This window comes from Elgaria multicarinata, chromosome 3 (genome assembly GCF_023053635.1).
Source record: "Elgaria multicarinata webbii isolate HBS135686 ecotype San Diego chromosome 3, rElgMul1.1.pri, whole genome shotgun sequence".
NCBI lineage: Eukaryota > Metazoa > Chordata > Lepidosauria > Squamata > Anguidae > Elgaria > Elgaria multicarinata.
Genome location: NC_086173.1, coordinates 121,730,679 through 121,749,192, shown reverse-complemented (window position 1 = coordinate 121,749,192; position 18,514 = coordinate 121,730,679). Strand labels below are relative to the sequence as shown.

At 39.9% G+C, this 18,514-nt stretch overlaps 1 protein-coding gene across 1 annotated transcript in view; it reads right to left on the bottom strand.

Annotated features, from left to right (window-relative positions):
- Positions 1-18,514, bottom strand: part of C3H3orf20 (chromosome 3 C3orf20 homolog) — a 43,532-nt gene that overhangs the window by 12,363 nt on the left and 12,655 nt on the right. The window contains exons 6-9 of the mRNA XM_063121615.1: positions 16,497-16,649; positions 13,574-13,694; positions 11,980-12,111; positions 7,470-7,590 (exon numbers count right to left, since the gene is read on the bottom strand). Of these exons, the coding sequence (XP_062977685.1) occupies positions 7,470-7,590; positions 11,980-12,111; positions 13,574-13,694; positions 16,497-16,649 (527 nt within the window). The remainder of the gene's footprint in view (positions 1-7,469; positions 7,591-11,979; positions 12,112-13,573; positions 13,695-16,496; positions 16,650-18,514) is intronic.

Here is an 18,514-nt window from a genome sequence, read left to right as displayed (position 1 = left end):
TGAACTGAATATATTTCCTCCCCCTCGGGAAGAAGGTGGTGTGTTTGGCACATAGAAGAGAAGCCAGTAAAAGTTGCTAAGGAAGTGGGGGCTCTAAGATTTATGCCCTACTCAGAAGGGTCCTATGTCCAACATTAAAAAAAAGATTAAGAAGTGGGAAAAGTTGAATATACAAAAAAAGAAACCTTCAAATCATAATTTAACCCACCTCTCCCACCTGGAAGATACAGCCCCTGGAACAGACCAGGAAGACGAAGTTATAGACCCAGTTTCTTTGGATACAGTACCAAATAAAGAAAAGAATATGGCTGAAGGGGGAAAAGCAATGGACAGCAACTTTCCCTCCCTAGCAGAAATTAAGGCAGTTATTGTAGAGAATAATATCATCATTTTTAAAAAAATGGATCTGCAAATGAATGAATTTAGACAACAAATGCGTGTTCTTTCGGATAAGACCGCAGAAAACTCGGATAAGATCAAAGAGACAGAGGCAAAAGCGGAATTGGACCAGAAGAAGCAAGAGGCCTTTGAAAAATCAACAAATATTCAATTTAAGGAATGGGAATTACGTCTGATCGCCTTGGAAGACCAATCTCGTAGATCTTCAATTCGAATAAAGCAGCTGAAGCAGATACAAGGAGAAGATCTTAGAGAAATCATTCTGAACTGGTTCAAAGAGCTGATGCCTGACATACCAATAGATGGATCGGATCTGGACCGAGTCCACCGCGTGGGGGGGCAAAACTACAAAGGGACTAGAGATATTTTGGTGAAATTTGGTAACTATTATAAAAAAGAGCAAATCATGAAAGAATTGAGATCTTTGACCCAGTTACAATATAAAGGCAAAGCAGTGCAAATTTATAATGATCTTTCTCAACATACATTAAATTGGAGACGGAGTATTAAACCAATAACTGGAATGTTAATGCAGAACAAAATTCCATACGCATGGGGTTACCCGGTTTTCGTAAGATTTACATATGAGAGGAGGGAACACAGAGTAACCTCATTGGATCAAGGTAAAGAATTGCTGAAGAGGCTGGGTCTGGATGGGGAAGCAAATGGGGCTGGAGTGGGTGGGGGAGGGAATGAGGCTGGGACATCTGGAGAGTAAGAGAATTGTTAATTATGTTTGGAGATAATTGCAAATAGAAATGCTAATATAGAAACCTGCCGGCCAGGCGCAGCACTGCCTCCCCCCCCCCTTTAAAGTAGATGGCTGGAGTGCTAGACTCACGGGGATATGGGGGGGATTAGAGTGGGGGGGTGGGGAGGGGGGGAAGGTAGGAGAGGAGGGATTGGGGTAGGAGGGTGGGGGTTTTATGTATGGAGTTTGTTTTCTTATGTAAGCAAGTTTGAACTGCTGAGCACAAGGGATCGGAAGAGATTTCAAAAGGGTGATTATGGATAAAAAGATAAAGGTATCAACACTCAATGTTAAAGGTTTGGGGGCAGTCGTGAAAAGGAAGAGAATAGAACAAATGCTTAATAAAGAGGGATCAGATATTATAATGGTCCAAGAGACACACCAAGGCTCCGAGAATTCGAATATGATAAAATTAAAGTGGTTAGCCTATTATGAAAAGTCATTAGGGACATCGAAAAAAAATGGAGTGGCCACTTTGATTTCAAAAAAAAGTGGGTTTATATTAGAAGAAGTAAAAAAGGATGATAAGGGCAGATATCTTATGTTAAAAGGTAAAATTGAGGGAAAGGTCTATACTTTGATTAATGTTTATGCCCCAAATGAGAGGCATAGAGAGTTTTTTATAAAGTTGTTTAAAGAAATAGAAGAATTTAAGGAGGGGTATGTTATATTAGCTGGGGATTTTAATATGGTTATGGATAATAAACGGGACAGGTCAAATCCCACTAATGCTGAAAAGAGGAACAATATGACTATATTGAATAAATTAGTAAAAGAAAATGATTATTTAGATTCGTGGCGTTTACTTAACGGGAATAGGCCTGGATTTTCATACTTTTCCCCAGTTCATCATACATACTCCAGGATAGATTATATATTTGTTTCAAAAGATTTTGCAACGAGGATTTGTAAAATGGAAATGGGGGTAATAAAAGTAACTGATCATGCCTTGTTAAGTCTAGAATTTACAGTTAAGAAAGATTATAAAGAGGCATATAGATGGAAGCTGAATACAAAGATATTGAAATATAATAAAATAGTAGATAAAATTCGGAAGGAACTGTCGGAGTCATGGGAAATTAATGAAAAAGGAGGAACAGCTGGGTCAGTCATTTGGGACACCATGAAGGCTGTAGCAAGAGGAATCTGTATTAGAGAAACATGTAGTTTAAAAAGACAACAATGTGCAGAACAGGAAAAGTTAGAGATAGAAATTAAAAACTTGGAGGAAAGATATTGGCGAGTTAAAGATAAATATAAATTAGTGGAAATACAAGCTAAGAAGAAACAATTAGAAAATTTAAATATAGAAGAGATTCAAAAGAATTTAATGTATATGAAAAGGGAATATTTTGAAAACAGTGATAAGAACTCGAGGTTGCTTGCCAAGCTCACACAAAAAGAAAAAGGGAGGAATGGGATAGAAACGTTGAAAGATAGCCGAGGGAATTATTGTCATGCAATGAAAGCTAAAATAAAAATTTTTCAGGAATTCTATCAGGAATTGTATAAGGGTAAAGAAATTCAACAAGAAAAGGTGGAGGAGTATATTGGAAGGTTTATAAAGAAGGGAATAAAATTAGAATATAAGGAGTTAATGGAGTCAGTAATAACTCAAAGAGAAGTTGAAGAGGTTATTGATAAGTTAAAAGTTGGTAAATCACCGGGAGCAGATGGTTTGGGTCCAGAATATTATAAGGTCTTCAAAGACTGTTTAGTTCCAAAATTAATGGAACTTTATAATAGGATATTATCAGGAGAGAAGATACCTGAATCATGGGAACATTCAGTGATAATTCTGATCCCAAAACCAGATAAAGATTTGACTAATCCCGATTCTTATAGACCTATTTCTTTAATAAATCAGGATGCTAAAATTTTTACATCTATTATGGCCAAACGGCTAAATAAATTTTTGGCAGAATATATAGGAGCAGATCAATGTGGGTTTGTGGTAGGAAGGCATATGCATAATTTAGTGGGTAGAGTTTTAAATGTAATAAATGTAATAAAAAAAGCAAATATTAAGGCAGGTATTATGGCATTAGATATTTTTAAAGCTTTTGATTGTGTGAGCTGGCAGGCACTAAAGAGTATTATAGATAAATTGGGATTTGGAAATAAATTTAAAAATGTAATAGAACAGCTATATTCCCAAAATACGGCGGTAGTGGTGGTAAATGACGGACTTACTGAAAAGATACGACTAGCCAGAGGAACAAGACAAGGATGTCCGCTCTCGCCGGTCCTGTTTGTAATGGTTATGGAAGTTTTGGCGAAGGCACTAAGGGAGGATGAAGAGTTAGAAGGAATTGGAGAGGTAAGGGAAATAAAGTTAAACATGTTTGCGGATGACACTTTATTGACCATTAAGAATCCATTAAGAAAATTAGAAAGAATTAAATATCAGTTGAGGGAATTTGAGGAAATTACAGGGTTAAAAATAAATTGGTCTAAATCAGAGATGATGTTGTTTAACTATACCAAGAAGGAAGAAAAGGATTGGGAATTTAAGGGAATGGAATTGAAAGTTAAGAATGAGATTAAATATTTGGGAATTAAAATTACAAAAAATTTGGAGAATCTTGAAAAGGAAAATTTAACGAGGTTAAAGAAAGAGGTATTAGAGAAATTGGAGAAATATAAAAGATTAAATTTATCTTGGTTCGGAAGAATAGCCTTAATAAAAATGAAGATATTAGCTAAAATTAATTTTGTATTTAGAATGTTACCTATAAAAATATCAGAAACCGAGATAAAAAGTTGGCAAAATATTATTAATAAATATTGTAATGGAGAAAAGAGAGCAAGAGTGAATAAAAATAATTGGTACCTAAGCCAAAAAAAGGGGGGAATGGGTCTCCCAAACATAAAATTATACTACGTAGCAAATAGATTAAGACATGTTGTAGAAGCAATTATGGGAGTAGGAGATTTATATTGGATGGAAGAAAAAACCATAAATAAGGTAGAGATGAATTTGGAGAATGTTTTTTTTAAAGACGGAGGAAGAAAGTGGGTTGGAAGTATAGATAATCCACTCCTGAGGACTCAATGGGAAATTTGGAGTAAATTTAAAGGGAAGCTGCTTCCGAGCAACTCTCCCTTAGCACCGATAATAATGTTAAAGAATTTCCCAGAGGATCTAAAGGGTAGATTATGTAAAATATTAAAAGAGAAAAATAAAATAAGATTAAAGGATTGGGTAAGAGATATTAAAACAAGAGAGGATATGGAAAATTTGTTAAAGGAGAAGAAGCTATCTTGGCTAGAATATGGTCAATTAGAGCAATGGAATAAAAAGTGGATTAAAGATAATAGAATGTGCAGAAAGATGACGAGGTTTGAAGAATTAGTAGTAAGTAAGGAGGAAGGGAAAGGAGGGAGTATAGTTTCAAAAGGATTAATGAGTGAAATATATAAAATATTGTTAGAGAAGGAGTTTAGAGAGAATACAGAGAAAATGGTTTGGGAATCAGATTTGAAGATACAAATAGGGCGACAGAGCTGGGAGGGACTTTGGAAACAAAGAGTGTTGAGAAGTTTATCAGTAAGAATAAAGGAGAATTATTTTAAAATCCTATGGAGGTGGTACCTAACCCCGGTTAGATTGAATAAGATAAGTGATCAACATTCAGCAAATTGTTGGAGAGGTTGTGGGGAAAAAGGAACGTATTTACATATGTGGTGGCAATGCAAATATGTACAAAGATTATGGAAGATGGTGTTCTCAGAAATTGAAGAAATAGTGGGAATGAAAATAGAACAAACACCAAAAATAGCATTGCTGTCACTATTTGAAGATATAAAGTGTGGAAAAGGAACTATAGAGCTGATATCGAATTTGTTGGTTGCAGCACGACTGATGGTAGCTAGGAACTGGAAGGTCCAAGGGGAATATTCTATTGAGGAATGGTATAAAGAAGTATGGGACATAGCCATTAATGATAAACTGACATGTAATATTAAGTGGAGAAAAGGCGTAACTAAAATAAATGAGTTCGAAGGAATTTGGAAACAGTTCCTAGTGTTTGTGTTTACTAAGGGAAGTGGGAAACCACCAGCAGAAGAAACGATTAGATTTTGGACTCAAGAATGATCCCGAGGGGGGGGGTGCACTTTTATGTTAAGAACGAAGATGTTGTAGTATGATAAGGTATATGTAATAGTTTTTGATATTTGTACTCAACAATCATTCAATATGTATGCAGCAGATATTTGATGTGTTTTTTTTCTTATTGTGTTTTGTTTCAGTTATATTTTGGTAATGTTTATCTATGTTTATATAGTGTTGAAAATGAATAAAAATTTAATAATAAAAAAAAAAACACACCATCAATTGACTATAGCATGGGTGTGAGAAGTGCAGGCCACAGGTGCCCCCCTCCCAACCCTGTCTGGTCTCTCCAGACACTCAGAATCTGTTAACAGAAAAACTGAAGGGAGAAATGCTCTAGAAACAGACGCGATGCTTCCTACCATAGAACTTTGTTCCTAGAGCATCTTTGAACGTTCCTGCCTACTTCCTAGGATGTTGTGTACAGTCTAGGAATGAGACTTCCATGCCAGGAACCATAAAGCCCATTTGTATAGAGAATAGTTTCCTTTTCTTTTTTTGCCGATTGGAACAGATGCTGTTGCTGCACAAGACCAAGATGGCTGTTGGGGTGAGTGTGATTGGTGTGTGTGTGTCCATGCACACATTTGCATCCGAAAAGGCAGTGCACCCCTGGGATATAGGCTTGAACAGAGTGGGACATACCTTTGAGTAAACATGCCTAGGGAAGCTCAGTCAAATACTACCAAAAGTATAAGGGGCTAGATTCCCAATTCTTCTTTTCAGAAGCTGTGTTTCTTGCTAGAGGAATAAGGGTCTTATTTATTTAATTTATTACATTTATATCCTGCCTTTTTTCCTCCTTAAGGAACTCAAGGCAGTATACATATTCCTCCTCCTCTCTATTTTTTCTTAACAACAACAACCCTGTGAGGTAGGCTGTGCAGAGTGTCTGTGACTTGCCCAAAGTCACCCAGGGAGCTTCCATGGCCAAGTGGGAACTAGGAACTGGATCTCCCAACTCACAGACAACACTCTAGTCGCTATACCACACTGGGTCTTCCCAATCATATGCCTGAAGAGGCTCTTTGGATGGTGGTCTCCACCCTGTTGTGCAAACCTGGAAGCAATATATATGCCATATAGCTCTTTTTGCACTGACAGGACTCATATCCAGATGTTTACTCAAGTAGGCATATGTAACTCTTTATGTTCCATTTCTTTCTTAAATACTCCACAAGCAAGTCCCAGTTTGTCACACCCCTCCCTGCCAGACTCCAGCTATCAGTTGCCCTGGCTCTGCAGAGCAGGAGGGCAGTTCACCCTGCCTCTGACCCAGGCCATGGGCCACTGGGAGGCTGCAGACCTTGCCTCCCAGGAAGAATATCAGGGAAAGCAGCTTCAAGGAGCTTGCTTTCTCCTTTCCTGTCAGAAAGAATGCTTATAAGGTTTCAATAACTAAAAACTAGTGCTTGAGTTTGCTTTTTTAATATATTATTATTTGTGCTGCTTTTTAATAATGTATTAGTTTTACATGTTTTTAATCAATTATGTATTTTATGGTATTTTATATTTGTGTTGTACCCCGCCTCGATCCAGGGGGAGAGGCAGCTAAGAATTATTATTATTATTATTATTATTATTATTATTATTATTATTATTATTATTAATTCTTCCTCCTCCTCATCCCCTTTCCTTTTGTGTTGTGTCTTTTAGATATGAACACCATATTCACAAACATCAAAAGAAAACAGATTCCAAGTTCTGCACCTTTTAGATTTTTCACATTTTGACGTTTGAGTGGAAAACCTTGGTTTCACCTTTTATATTTCCGACGAACCATTTAGAAACTAGAATTTGAACACACTAAGGGGGCAACCCTATTCATATTTAGGCAGAAAAATGCCCTACAACTCCCAGCATTCCCCAGCTACCACTGCTGGGAGTTGTAGGATTCATATACACACACATGGAATGCTGGGAGTTGTAGGACTTTTTTTCTGTCTAAACATGCATAGGATTGCTCCTTAAAGGACTTTTGACACCAACACTTAGTTCTCACTTGATGAAAGATCATTTGCCTATGTCTAAATTTAATCATTTCCCTCCCCCCCAAAATGTTATATTTGCACAGTTATTCTAGCTTTAGTTTTTATCATCATTCTGTGTGTGTGTGTGTGTGTGTGTGTGAGAGAGAGAGAGAGAGAGAGAGAGAGAGAGAGAGAGAGAGAGAGCGCACACGAACAGCAAAAATGACTATACCTGAGACCATCAAAACACCATTTATAAATTGTTTCACTATCTTCTCAAACCTCCTCTTAATCTCTGTTAAGCTTCTTTTCCAGTGCCCTTCCTTGTCCTCATCGCTATTTCTTACAGACAACTTTGGAAAGAAAGAAGGAAAAGAATCAGGATTATTACAGAATAGTGTAACTTTTCTGGCATTTGGACTTTTAGAGCACTTCTGCTGCAGTACACGGACTTCATTAAAAGCAATACATGTGGTAACATTAACATTTATGTAGCACGTTGCTAATGGTCAAAGCAGTTGAAATACATTATCTTCATATCCTAGAAGCGTCCTATTTATCATGAGTAAGAATAAATAGATTTGTTTTATACTAAGTACAACTTAACTGGAAGAGGCTCCATAATGAGTCCCTTTCTACCTATCAATGCACTGATAAACACACATACCCATATATTCCTCATATTTTCAAAACCCAGAGGATCACTAACTTGCTAAAACAAATCCAAAATAGCTAGGATTTGATGAAAGCGAAGAAGAAGAAGAAGAAGAAGGAGGAGGAGGAGGAGGAGGAGGAGGAGGAGGATTGTTTGAGTGGCTGGCCCATTTATAGATGCCAGAAAAATGATCTGCCTGCTGTTTGTTCTTGTAGGATTTTAGGAAAACACAATGGCTAAATCCCAGGCTGGCCTATTCCTGAGGAGTGGACCAGAGGGAAGCACTTCTCCTTCCAGTCTGCCTGCACTGACTCTGCACCCTCCCATCTGCTTCCTGATTGGCCCAGAGGAAAGCAGACAGGTTGGCTTGCCTACAATTGATCTCGGGTGTGCACACAAAAGGGGGCTCTGCATGTAATTGGGAGCCTGTACTAACTGGGCTCTAGTGTCCAAAATGGGATGCATACGGCCTGCCATACAGCAATAGTGGTACAATGTACTCACTGCTCTGGACTTAGTGCCTATCACACTTAGAACTTCTAAAATGCACCCCTAGAGGTGGAGGATGAACAGAAGATTCGACAAATTCATAGAAGATGAGTCTATTAACAGCTCCCAGTCATTTAACCTTAACAGAATGTCGATAGAGCAGGGCAGTGAGTACTAGATGCTGCAGAGAATCAACAGGAGAAAGTTTTGCAGAGGGCCCACTGTGCAGAGGTAGATCACGTCCTTGCCCTGGAAAAGGATCCAGGTTCAATCACTACCTAAAATGGTCAGGGAGAGCACTGATCTCTGCCTAAAACCCTTGTAAAGCCACTGCCACACAGAGTAGGCATTGCTGTTCAGGGTAGAAGAGGATACTGGGTAGATGGACAAATAGTCTGACCTGTGCTTGATGGACAAAAAGTCTACAGCATTTTGCCCAATGAGAAATGCAGGACACCAGTTGTGTCCATGTTATTCTAAGCTAAGGGGCAACCCGTTCCAAACCCCATGTTACCTATGTACACAGGAAGGACTTACCTTTCTCAGGATTCTACGGAAGGCACTTCAGTTACAAACTCTAGCATAGGAGTGGGCTACGCTTCCTCAGAGGCAATCTTTCAGGGGCCACATGCTGGCACTGGGGGAGGCCAAAGCCAATAGTAGGTAGAGCCAAAGCTACCCCACACTCTTTGGGTACTTAAGGGTGATGTTTTTGTTGTGTGTTTTCAATGCTTTTCCTGTCTTTTTCCTTACCATGGAAAAGGAGGGAAGGATGGAAGAGCTTCACAGTGTCTTTTGATTGGTAACACTAGGCCCACTCCCACTTTTCCCTCTTAAGATCATCACCATCAGACTCTCTCTCTTTTAAGAATCTAGTGAGAGAGAGAAAATGGTGGTGATCTTGTGTGAGAGACAGACAGACGGATAGTGTGTGTGTGTGTGTGTGTGAGAGAGAGAGAGAGAGAGAGAGAGAGATGGTGGGGATGCAGATGAGAGAGAGATGGTGGTGTACTGGTGGGGATCTTAAGACCAAAAGGGAGAGAAAAAGATTGGGATGGTAATAAACTTAATATCATCATTTATCATCAGCATCAATTCTCTCCCCCACTACTTCTTTCTCTTAAGATTATCACCACCACACATTTTCTTTCACACACTCACACAAACACCATACACATCATCCATTCACACACATGTCCATCCATTTCTCACTCACACACTTATTCAACGTGTGGATCTGGCCAAACTCAAGGTTGTAGAGTGCTCTTCTCTACCTGTCCAGCCAGGGGAGCCTTTTGAAAGCACAGATCCAAGTGGATCCATGTTTTCAAGGGGCATCAGAGGGCTTTGGCATGAGGTGCCCTGGGTTGCCCCCTTCAGCTTTGTTACATTTTATACATCTGGATTTCACATTTTTCATTTTCTTAACACATCGGCGGTTTCTTTCTTAACACACTGGCAGTTTCTTTCTGCACAACAAAAGCAATTAAAAACATATTTTTTATATTGTGTGTGTGTTTGTATTATATATATTCTTTATTTAAGAAGTGGGAGCAGTGGGTGGGAGGGGTGGGAATGCCAACTGGGACAACAATGAATTCTTAATCTAAAAAATGGCCCAATTAACACCAAGTGGCTGGAAAATATGTCATTCAGCCAGCCTATGAAGTCAGTCTGTGGGGTAATAAAACATTTTAATGCAAAGGCTGTCTTTCCACAAAAGTGCATCAACAATATAAATATTTAGAGGGAGGGAAAGACCTGAAAAGAGGCTCTTAAAAAAAAGAAGGTTGCTTTTAATGCAGGTGTAGTTCCTGGGCGCTACTCTTCAAAGGTCAATGGAACTCTAGGGAAGCAATTTGAAAAGAGTTAAGTGTGGCATACATATCCTTCCTTCTTTCTTTTAAGAGAGATGGGGGTGGGGAATGGTTTGTCTACTAGCCATTATAGCAGAGTTTGTTTTTGCTGATAAGCATAAACTCTGGCTATAGAGATGATGTGTTAACAAAAGGGCAGTTACATGTCAGGCTTCAGACAATGCCCTGTTCAAGGATCAGAAGACTCAGGGCCAAACTATACATGGGAGGCTAAATGCATCATTAATAAAAACCATATCATTTTCTTTAAAAAGAAAGAAAAAGAAAGAAATCAATGGCATACACCCAGACATTCCTCTCCCAATTTTCATTTTAAATGCGACATGTCGCATGAAGATCATTCCCCCTTCCCTGCTATTAGCCCCAGAATTTTAAAAAAGCTTGCCTTGGCGGCTTCAAGTGGCCATGTGTCAGGGGTGAGAGAGGGAGAGAGAGAAAAGAAACAAATTCAATTCATTTTAAAGTTACCTCACAGGCCTTGCATCAGCCTACCTTGCAGGGTTTTCATGAGGGTGAGAGAGGAAAAAAAGAAACAAATATAATTCGATTAAAGGTTAACTCACAGGCCTAGCACCGGCCTACTACTTTATGATGATTGCCTCGCAGACATATATCTTAGGGGGCCAGGTACATCAATGCCAGGTATATCAGCTAATAAAGAATAAATAAAGAAGAATTGTTCCCATTCTCAAGGAGGAGAACCCCTTGGCTGCTGCCTCTGTCCCCATATAAAACATTGGCAATGATTTGTTTTTGTTTTTCAAGTTTAAGGTGCGTGTTTTTAAAAAGAAAAGAAATAATACCAGCACCTTTATGCCACCTTGTATTCATGGCAAGGTCCCCTGATATATATTATTTATTTATTTATTTATTTATTTATTTATTTATTTATTTATATAGCACCATCAATGTACATGGTGCTGTACAGAGTAAAACAGTAAATAGCAAGACCCTGCCGCATAGGCTTACATTCTAATAAAATCATAATAAAACAATAAGGAGGGGAAGAGAATGCAAACAGGCACAGGGTAGGGTAAACAGGCACTGGGTAGGGTAAAACTAACAGTATAAAGTCAGAACAAAATCAAGTTTTAAAAGCTATAGGAAAAAGAAAAGATATATATATATATATATATATATATATATATATATATATATTTAGAATTTTCACCCCTCCAAACTCTCCCAGAATGCCCCCCATTTCACAGGAGACAAATAGCCCTGTGAAAGTAAGAAGTGGCATTTTTGATCCAGCATTAGTTTTTCACCCGTTGTGTGCTATTTAAAGTAGTTATTCATTTTTTAAATGTTTAATGAAAATGCATTATGTATGTGATTTGTTTGTTTGCTGGTAATATGTTGCAAGGTGGTCTATAAATGAGAGCAATAAATAAATAATATATGAAATTCTGTCTAGATCTATACAAGAAGGCTTTATATCACAGAAAGCAAGAATCACTGAAAAGAAATTGATGCCTTAAGTCTAGAGTGATTTTCTTTAAATGTTACTTCTGGTAGTTCCCCTCAGGGTTATGAGGGGGAAACATAATTTTCTTTAAATCAGTTTTAATAAGGCTGATTCAAGTCAATGGATAAAGACCATCATTTGTATTTAAGCTAATATGGCTAGGCACCAGAAAACAAGCAATTACTGAAAATCATATTATTACTCATGTAGCATAGCTGATGTCAAAAGTCATTTCCACCTGATGACTTCTTACCTGCTTGTCAGCCTTTGATCCATGTGTACATCCAGGTCTAACCAAAGGCAAAGTGACGGTTTCATTGATGGAGGCAAATGAAATTGTCATGGAATTTTGATTAAAAACCTTCAGTTTAATCTGTTCATTTATCTAAGGAATAAAGTAAGAAAGATGAATGTATTAGTGGCTGATTCGCCCAGTTTAGGAGCATTTCCTACTGCCATCACACATACAAGGCAAAAGCCTTCTTTCTCACACCTGGTGGCTCCTTCGACTTGACTAACATTTTTTACATAGAAGGAAAAATCATGTACAACAGGGATGGCCAGAAACAAGGTCTACAGATGTTTTGGATTTCAACTCCCAGAAGCCCCTAGCAACATGGCCAATGGTCAGGAATGCTACCTAAAGTTGTTCAGTGTTACCTAAACTTTAGATAAAGAGCCTGTTTAAACAACACGCTAAGCCATGGTTAGGCCACTAACACTTTTGCAGCAAATGGTTAGTGAGCGTGTTGAAACAGTGGTTATGTAGCCGCCATGGTTAGGAATGGTTCACACAGCACACTAAGCCATAATGTTTAGCTCAAAATGCTTAACCACTGTGGCTTAGCGTGTTGTCTTAACATGGCCAAAGGGTTAGGTTTCACATAATTACGCTGACTGTGGGGGCGTTCATGACTTTACATCAGTAGTAAAAACAAACTTTGGACAAATGGGGCATTTGAGATCCAAACTAGATGTGATCTTAATTGTGTGAATACAATGTATTATGCTTTAAAGTATTTTCAGCCTGCCTTTAAGGGTAGAACCCTTTTTTAAGGCAAGGTGGGGGAACCGTTTTCAGCCGGAGAGCCAAATTCAATTTTGGAGAAGCTCTTGGGTCACATTCCAGAGGGGCAGGACCAAAGGCAAATGCATTGGAACCAAAGGCAAAAGGGGCGTGGACAAAAATACCAGCATATTATAGCTTAAAGCTCATGCTCTCAGTAATTAAGCCTTAGGGGAAGCCTTTCAACCTTTTAGAATGGGGGAAAACTGCACAAAAGCCAGGAAGCCACCAAACAATCAGGGCAAAAGGTGTAGAGCTGGGGAAAGTGGGCATGGCCAACTGTGGAGCATCAGAGGGCCAGATGGAGACCCCAGGCAGGCCTGAGGTTCCTCACCCCTGCTTTACTGGTAGAACTTTTACCTTTAAGGGCAGGACCTTCTCCATCTACCTTTAAGGCTAAAACCCTCTCAAAGGGTAGAGCCCTCAGTGTAATTCACATTCACTGAGTTTTTTGTTATGTAAATAGCTGTTGCATGAAAGTCTAAGCTGGAAAACCACCAAATGATCGGTGGTCAGGGAAAGGGAGCGGAGCAATTTGGAGAATCTTGGAGGGCCAGATTTGGTCCATGGGCCTGAGCTTCCCGACCCTGGGTTAGAATGTAACAATGGAAAGTAGCACAGACCGACCATGGTGCAGTCTCTCCATCCATCATATCCCTAAGCCAGAAGAACACACATTTGGAGACAATTGTAGAATTGAAGCCAACACATTTGTTCTAAAAAAGTAAAATATTTGTAGCTTTTCTGTAGGATAATAATAAGCATGAGGTCATTTCCATACCTGAAATTCTATTGACTGTAGAACCTGGTTTTTCGAATACCAGCTCCATTGGTGGGTTAAATAACCATATTTGTCTATAATACTTCCTCCTTCATTATCCATCAGCAGTGCTATTGTGGAACTGGGAGAGGGAGGAAACATTTTATTTGTTTATTTATTTATTTCATTTTTATACCGCCTAATAGCCGAAGCTCTCTGGGCGGTTTACAAAAATTAAAACCATGAAAACCATTCAAAATATAAAACAAACAGTATAAAAGCATAGTATAAAATGCAATATAAAAACACAAACAGGATAAAACCGAGCAGCAATGCAGAAATTAATACAGATTTAAAATACAAATTTAAAACTTCAAAGTTAAAATAAAGTTGATGGACTGTTAAAATACTAAGAAAATAAAAAGGTTTCATCTGGCGTCTAAAAGCGTATAACGTAGGTGCCAGGTGAACCTCTCTAGGAAGCTCATTCCACTCCTGGCCCTCTTAGGTATTATGTGAGAGAGGTATTATCTCAGTTTTACAGATGAATAAACAGGAAACACAGAAGAGCTAAGAGATCTGTCCAAGGTCACATAACTAGCCGGTGACATGGATAGAGAAGCCAGGGGCTGTAACCCCAATTAAAACAAATGTGGCTTATCATTTACAGTCGACTTTTAAAATCAAGTTGTCTGGATCTTTATTCTGCCGTGGCAGGCCATTTTATTGTTATGATTACCATCCATCATTCTTTTTATATGTGAGACAATTAATTATCCCAATTCTCAGTCTTTAAAGCATGTGAGATAGGAAGATGTTAATGGTAGATGTTAAAAGCTTAACCCCACTGGGTGTAACTAATGGTTATGCCGCATGGCGTTACTCAGGGAGAAAAATGTCATTGGAGAGATAAGCATTTGGGAACGGGGTTGTATGAGGATGGGCACAACACAGTTCTAGAGCCATAAAGGGCTTAGGGCTGAACTAGTTTCATGGGATATTTTTTTTTCTTCCCTTTCTCATAATTCTTGAACCCAATGAAGCTGAATGGTGGGAGGTTCAGAACAGATAAAAGGAGGTACTTCCTTACACAGTACATAGTTAAAGGATGGAACTTACTACCACAAGATGCAGTGGTGGCTTTTAAAAGAAGATTCAGCAAATTCAAGGATCTCCATGGCTGTAAGTCGTGATATATATTACCTCCAGTATCAGGGGCAGTATACCTATATGCACCAGTTGCTGAGGAACATGAGCGGGAGGCTGCAACTGCACTCATGTCCTGCTTGTGGACCGCGCAATGGGGCATTGGTTGACCACTGTGGGAAAGACAGGATGTTGCCTGAGACAGACCTTTGGTTTGAACTAGCACAACTTTTCTTATGTTCCTGGGGAATAAAGAGCATCTGGGAAATCTCATGAAGAGGTAGTAGGGGGTCCATGTGTAAGATGGGTAGAGAGAGACCCCTAAAAGGGGGAAGCTCCTGTGGGGATGAAGAAAGGATAATGCTTGCTCCTTCAGGGTTTGAGAAGGCACAGCATCAAGTGGGATTGGTTAGTTCAGCAGTTCCATAATCTTTGGTCCTGGATTCCAGTATTGGCGCTATCTGAAATTTGGTCTTCTTTAGATTTTGAGGACCTGTATCTGAAGTGACCTGATGAAAAGGGGGCTTTTACTTTGTCTACCCTGTTCTGGAAGGGGATGGGTTTGTAGTTTAGGGGTGCTCCTGGATCCAGAACTGTAACTTAAGGCACAGGTGGACTCAATGGCAAAGAGCACCTTTTATCAGCTTAGGCTGATATACCAACTGCACCCTTATCTGGACAGAGATCGCCTAGCTACAGTTATTGATGCTCTGATAACCTCTCGTCAAGATTACTGCAATGCGTTATACATGGGGCTGCCTTTGAAAATGGTCTGGAAACTTCAGCTGTTACAAAACAGAGGAGCTGGATTATTAACAGGACTGGCCAATGAGATCACATTATGCCAGTCTTTTCCCAGCTTCACTGGCTGCCAGCCCAGGTCCAGGCCTGATTCAAAGTGCTGGTATTAACATTCAAAGCCCTAAACAGCTTAGGGCCAGGTTATCTGAAGGAACGCCTCCTCCCATATGCCCAGACCCTAAGATCATCTCCAGGGGTCCTTCTCTGTGAGTCCCTGCCAAAGGAAGTGAGGCAGGTGGCTACCAGGAGGAGGGCCTTCTCTGCTGTGGCACCCCAGTGTGGAATGAGCTCCCTAGAGAGGTTTGCCTGGCACCTACGTTATACTCTTTTCGACGTCAGGTGAAGACCTTATTCTCCCAGTATTTTAACAGTTTATCATAGTCTTTTAACCTTGCTGTTTTAAATCTGTATTTTTAATCTGTATAAATCTCTGCATTGGTGCTCGGTTTTACCCTGGTTGTGCTTTTATATAGTATTTTTATATTGTGTTTTTATACTGTTGTTTGTTTTATACTTTGATTTGTGTCTGTTCGTTTTAACTTTTGTGAACCGCCCAGAGAGCTCCAACTATTGGGCGGTATAGAAATGCAATAAATAAATAATAAATTAAATAAATAAGTTATCATAAGAAACTCAATATCAGCCCTCCCCAACATGGTGCCCACCAGATGTGTTGGACTACAACTTCCATTATTGATAGGCATGATGGGGGTTGTAGTTCAACAAATCTGAAGGACAGAGGTTGGATAAAACTGCTCTGCATGATCATACAGTCCTCTTCCAGAGCACGCCTGGTTGGTGCCAGGATTGGTCTAATTTGATACAAACATTAACAGAACCATTAATGACTGTTTTAATGGTGCTGTTCTCTCACTACAATTGTCATCTCTCCTTGTTTAGTAATTCAGGCATCTCTTCAGAATTCAGTGGACACTCAGCTGTTGCATTTTCTCCCAAACCAACTCCCCAAAACTGAGGATCAATCAGTGCTGCTTACCTGGCTTTAAAGGAGTACCGTACATACGACTGGCCCTGTGATATAAATGTACCCAGAAGTGTTTGATTTGGAGCATCCTGAAACAGAAGGGTGACTGTTTTTCCTATGCAGCATATGGGAAACTGGCACACCGCAATACTTCCTGATAGGTAACTTTGACATAGGTCAAGTAACATCACATCATAAAAAGGGTATTTATCTAGTTATTCATCAGGGGGAGCATGATCATTCATGCTCTCTTGGGCTGCTGCTTCAGATGCTAAGATTTCCTGAGAAATACAGGAGTGCTGCGCTCACCAATCCCAGCCCAACAACGTAACATGGAAGTGATAATTACACGAAACAAGCTTTAAGCCACAAATATTGGAGAACATGGGTGACTTGCCTGGTGGATTCCTGTTTGAATGCTCAGCAGGAGGTGGACCATGAATACTAGGGTATTCTATACATTGGTGGGGTATAAGATGAAATAATAATAATAAAACTAGCACATGCATGGTCTTTCAGATGTATCATCCCAAGTTGATTCTTCTCACTGGACTGTACCACTTCAGAATGCCTTGGACAGGGTGGGTAGAATCACTTGTTTGGAATCTCACGGCTTGTGGGAAACTATGAAGTACACATTAGCCCAACCTTACACCTTCCAAATATGTTGATTTGCAACTCCCATAATTCCCAACCAGCGTGGCCATCATGGGAGTTGCCCATGAGCGTGTCCGGATGGGAACTCTGCATTAGCCTTTCCAAATGCAGACAGAGTAGCAGACATGGAGTCGTATCCCTCTGTGTCTGGCCACCAGCAGAGTGGATGCCACTAGCAGAATAGCTTCACCTTCCTACTAGCAGCCCCTCAGATCTTCCCTGGAGGTTTGAAGGATCTTCCAGATTTGGGGAGTAGCAGGGGAAAGACCTCTTGCATGAGCAGACATCCACTCACGTGTCCGGTGTCTGGATGTTGCTTCGGATCTGCATCCAAAGCGGGTTAGCCTAGGCCCAAAGCAGCCCAAGTTGGATCAGGGCCAATTTGGAAGCTCTGAATCAGCCTCCAAAATGAATTGGGGTGGGTAGGTGTTGTGCATAGCCCTACTGAATAGATTGTGCGAGGGGAGCATAAGGTGGCTCTGTCTGTGAAGCAGCCAAGACTCCCGCCCCCTTTGAGAGATTATTTCCCTGACATCTTCATAAGTGCCACCACAGCAAATGAATCTATTAGCCAAAGTGATGAGCTAGAAAGAGGGGATTGTAAAGGTCTTGAAATGAGGCCTTTGTGTTTAACACACCGTGTTAGAAAGCAGAGACTGACAAATGGAGTCATTTGAACTGCAGAAGTGATATGAAATCGTGCTGCAAAAGCCCTTCATTCTTAATTCCCAGCTCAGTGGAAAGATCAAACGGAGCATGTGCTTCTGTGAAACATCTCCAAATGATCCACAGCCAAGTGGCTGTCAAGGAAGTTAAGAAGGGGGGAGAGAGAAAGAGAGGGAGGGAGGAACAAAGCAAAGGATTTGAATCGTTTGCTCTAGCCTTCCTCAACCTGGTGCTTGAATTACAGAAATGTGGGGGTGGAGGGGTGTTCACTCACCTCCCACTTTATTTTTTCTGACCTGCCCCTTAGGGCCTAACTATACATTGGTATGGTATGGTATGGTATGGTATGGTATGGTATGGTATGGTATGGTATGGTACACTTTATTTCCATGCCACCTTTCAGTAAAAAAAAATGATGCAAGTGGTGGTGGGGCTACAAATGGAAGATGTCATCATCTGAACTGCTCCTAAAATTCTGTGAATGAGCCAGGGCGATTGCACCACCACCACCACCACCACCACAACAAACTTGTCTGGAAGCAGAAGTTCTGACTTTCCTTCCCCAAACTGGAGAAATCCCTGAAAATTGCCTCTCCCCAATGGGAACATCCAATTAATGGAGTTCCACTTCAGGCAAGTCTAGATCCAGGCCAGAGATATTTCTCAGCAACACAGGAGCAGAGGGGAAATGTACATGAATGGAAATC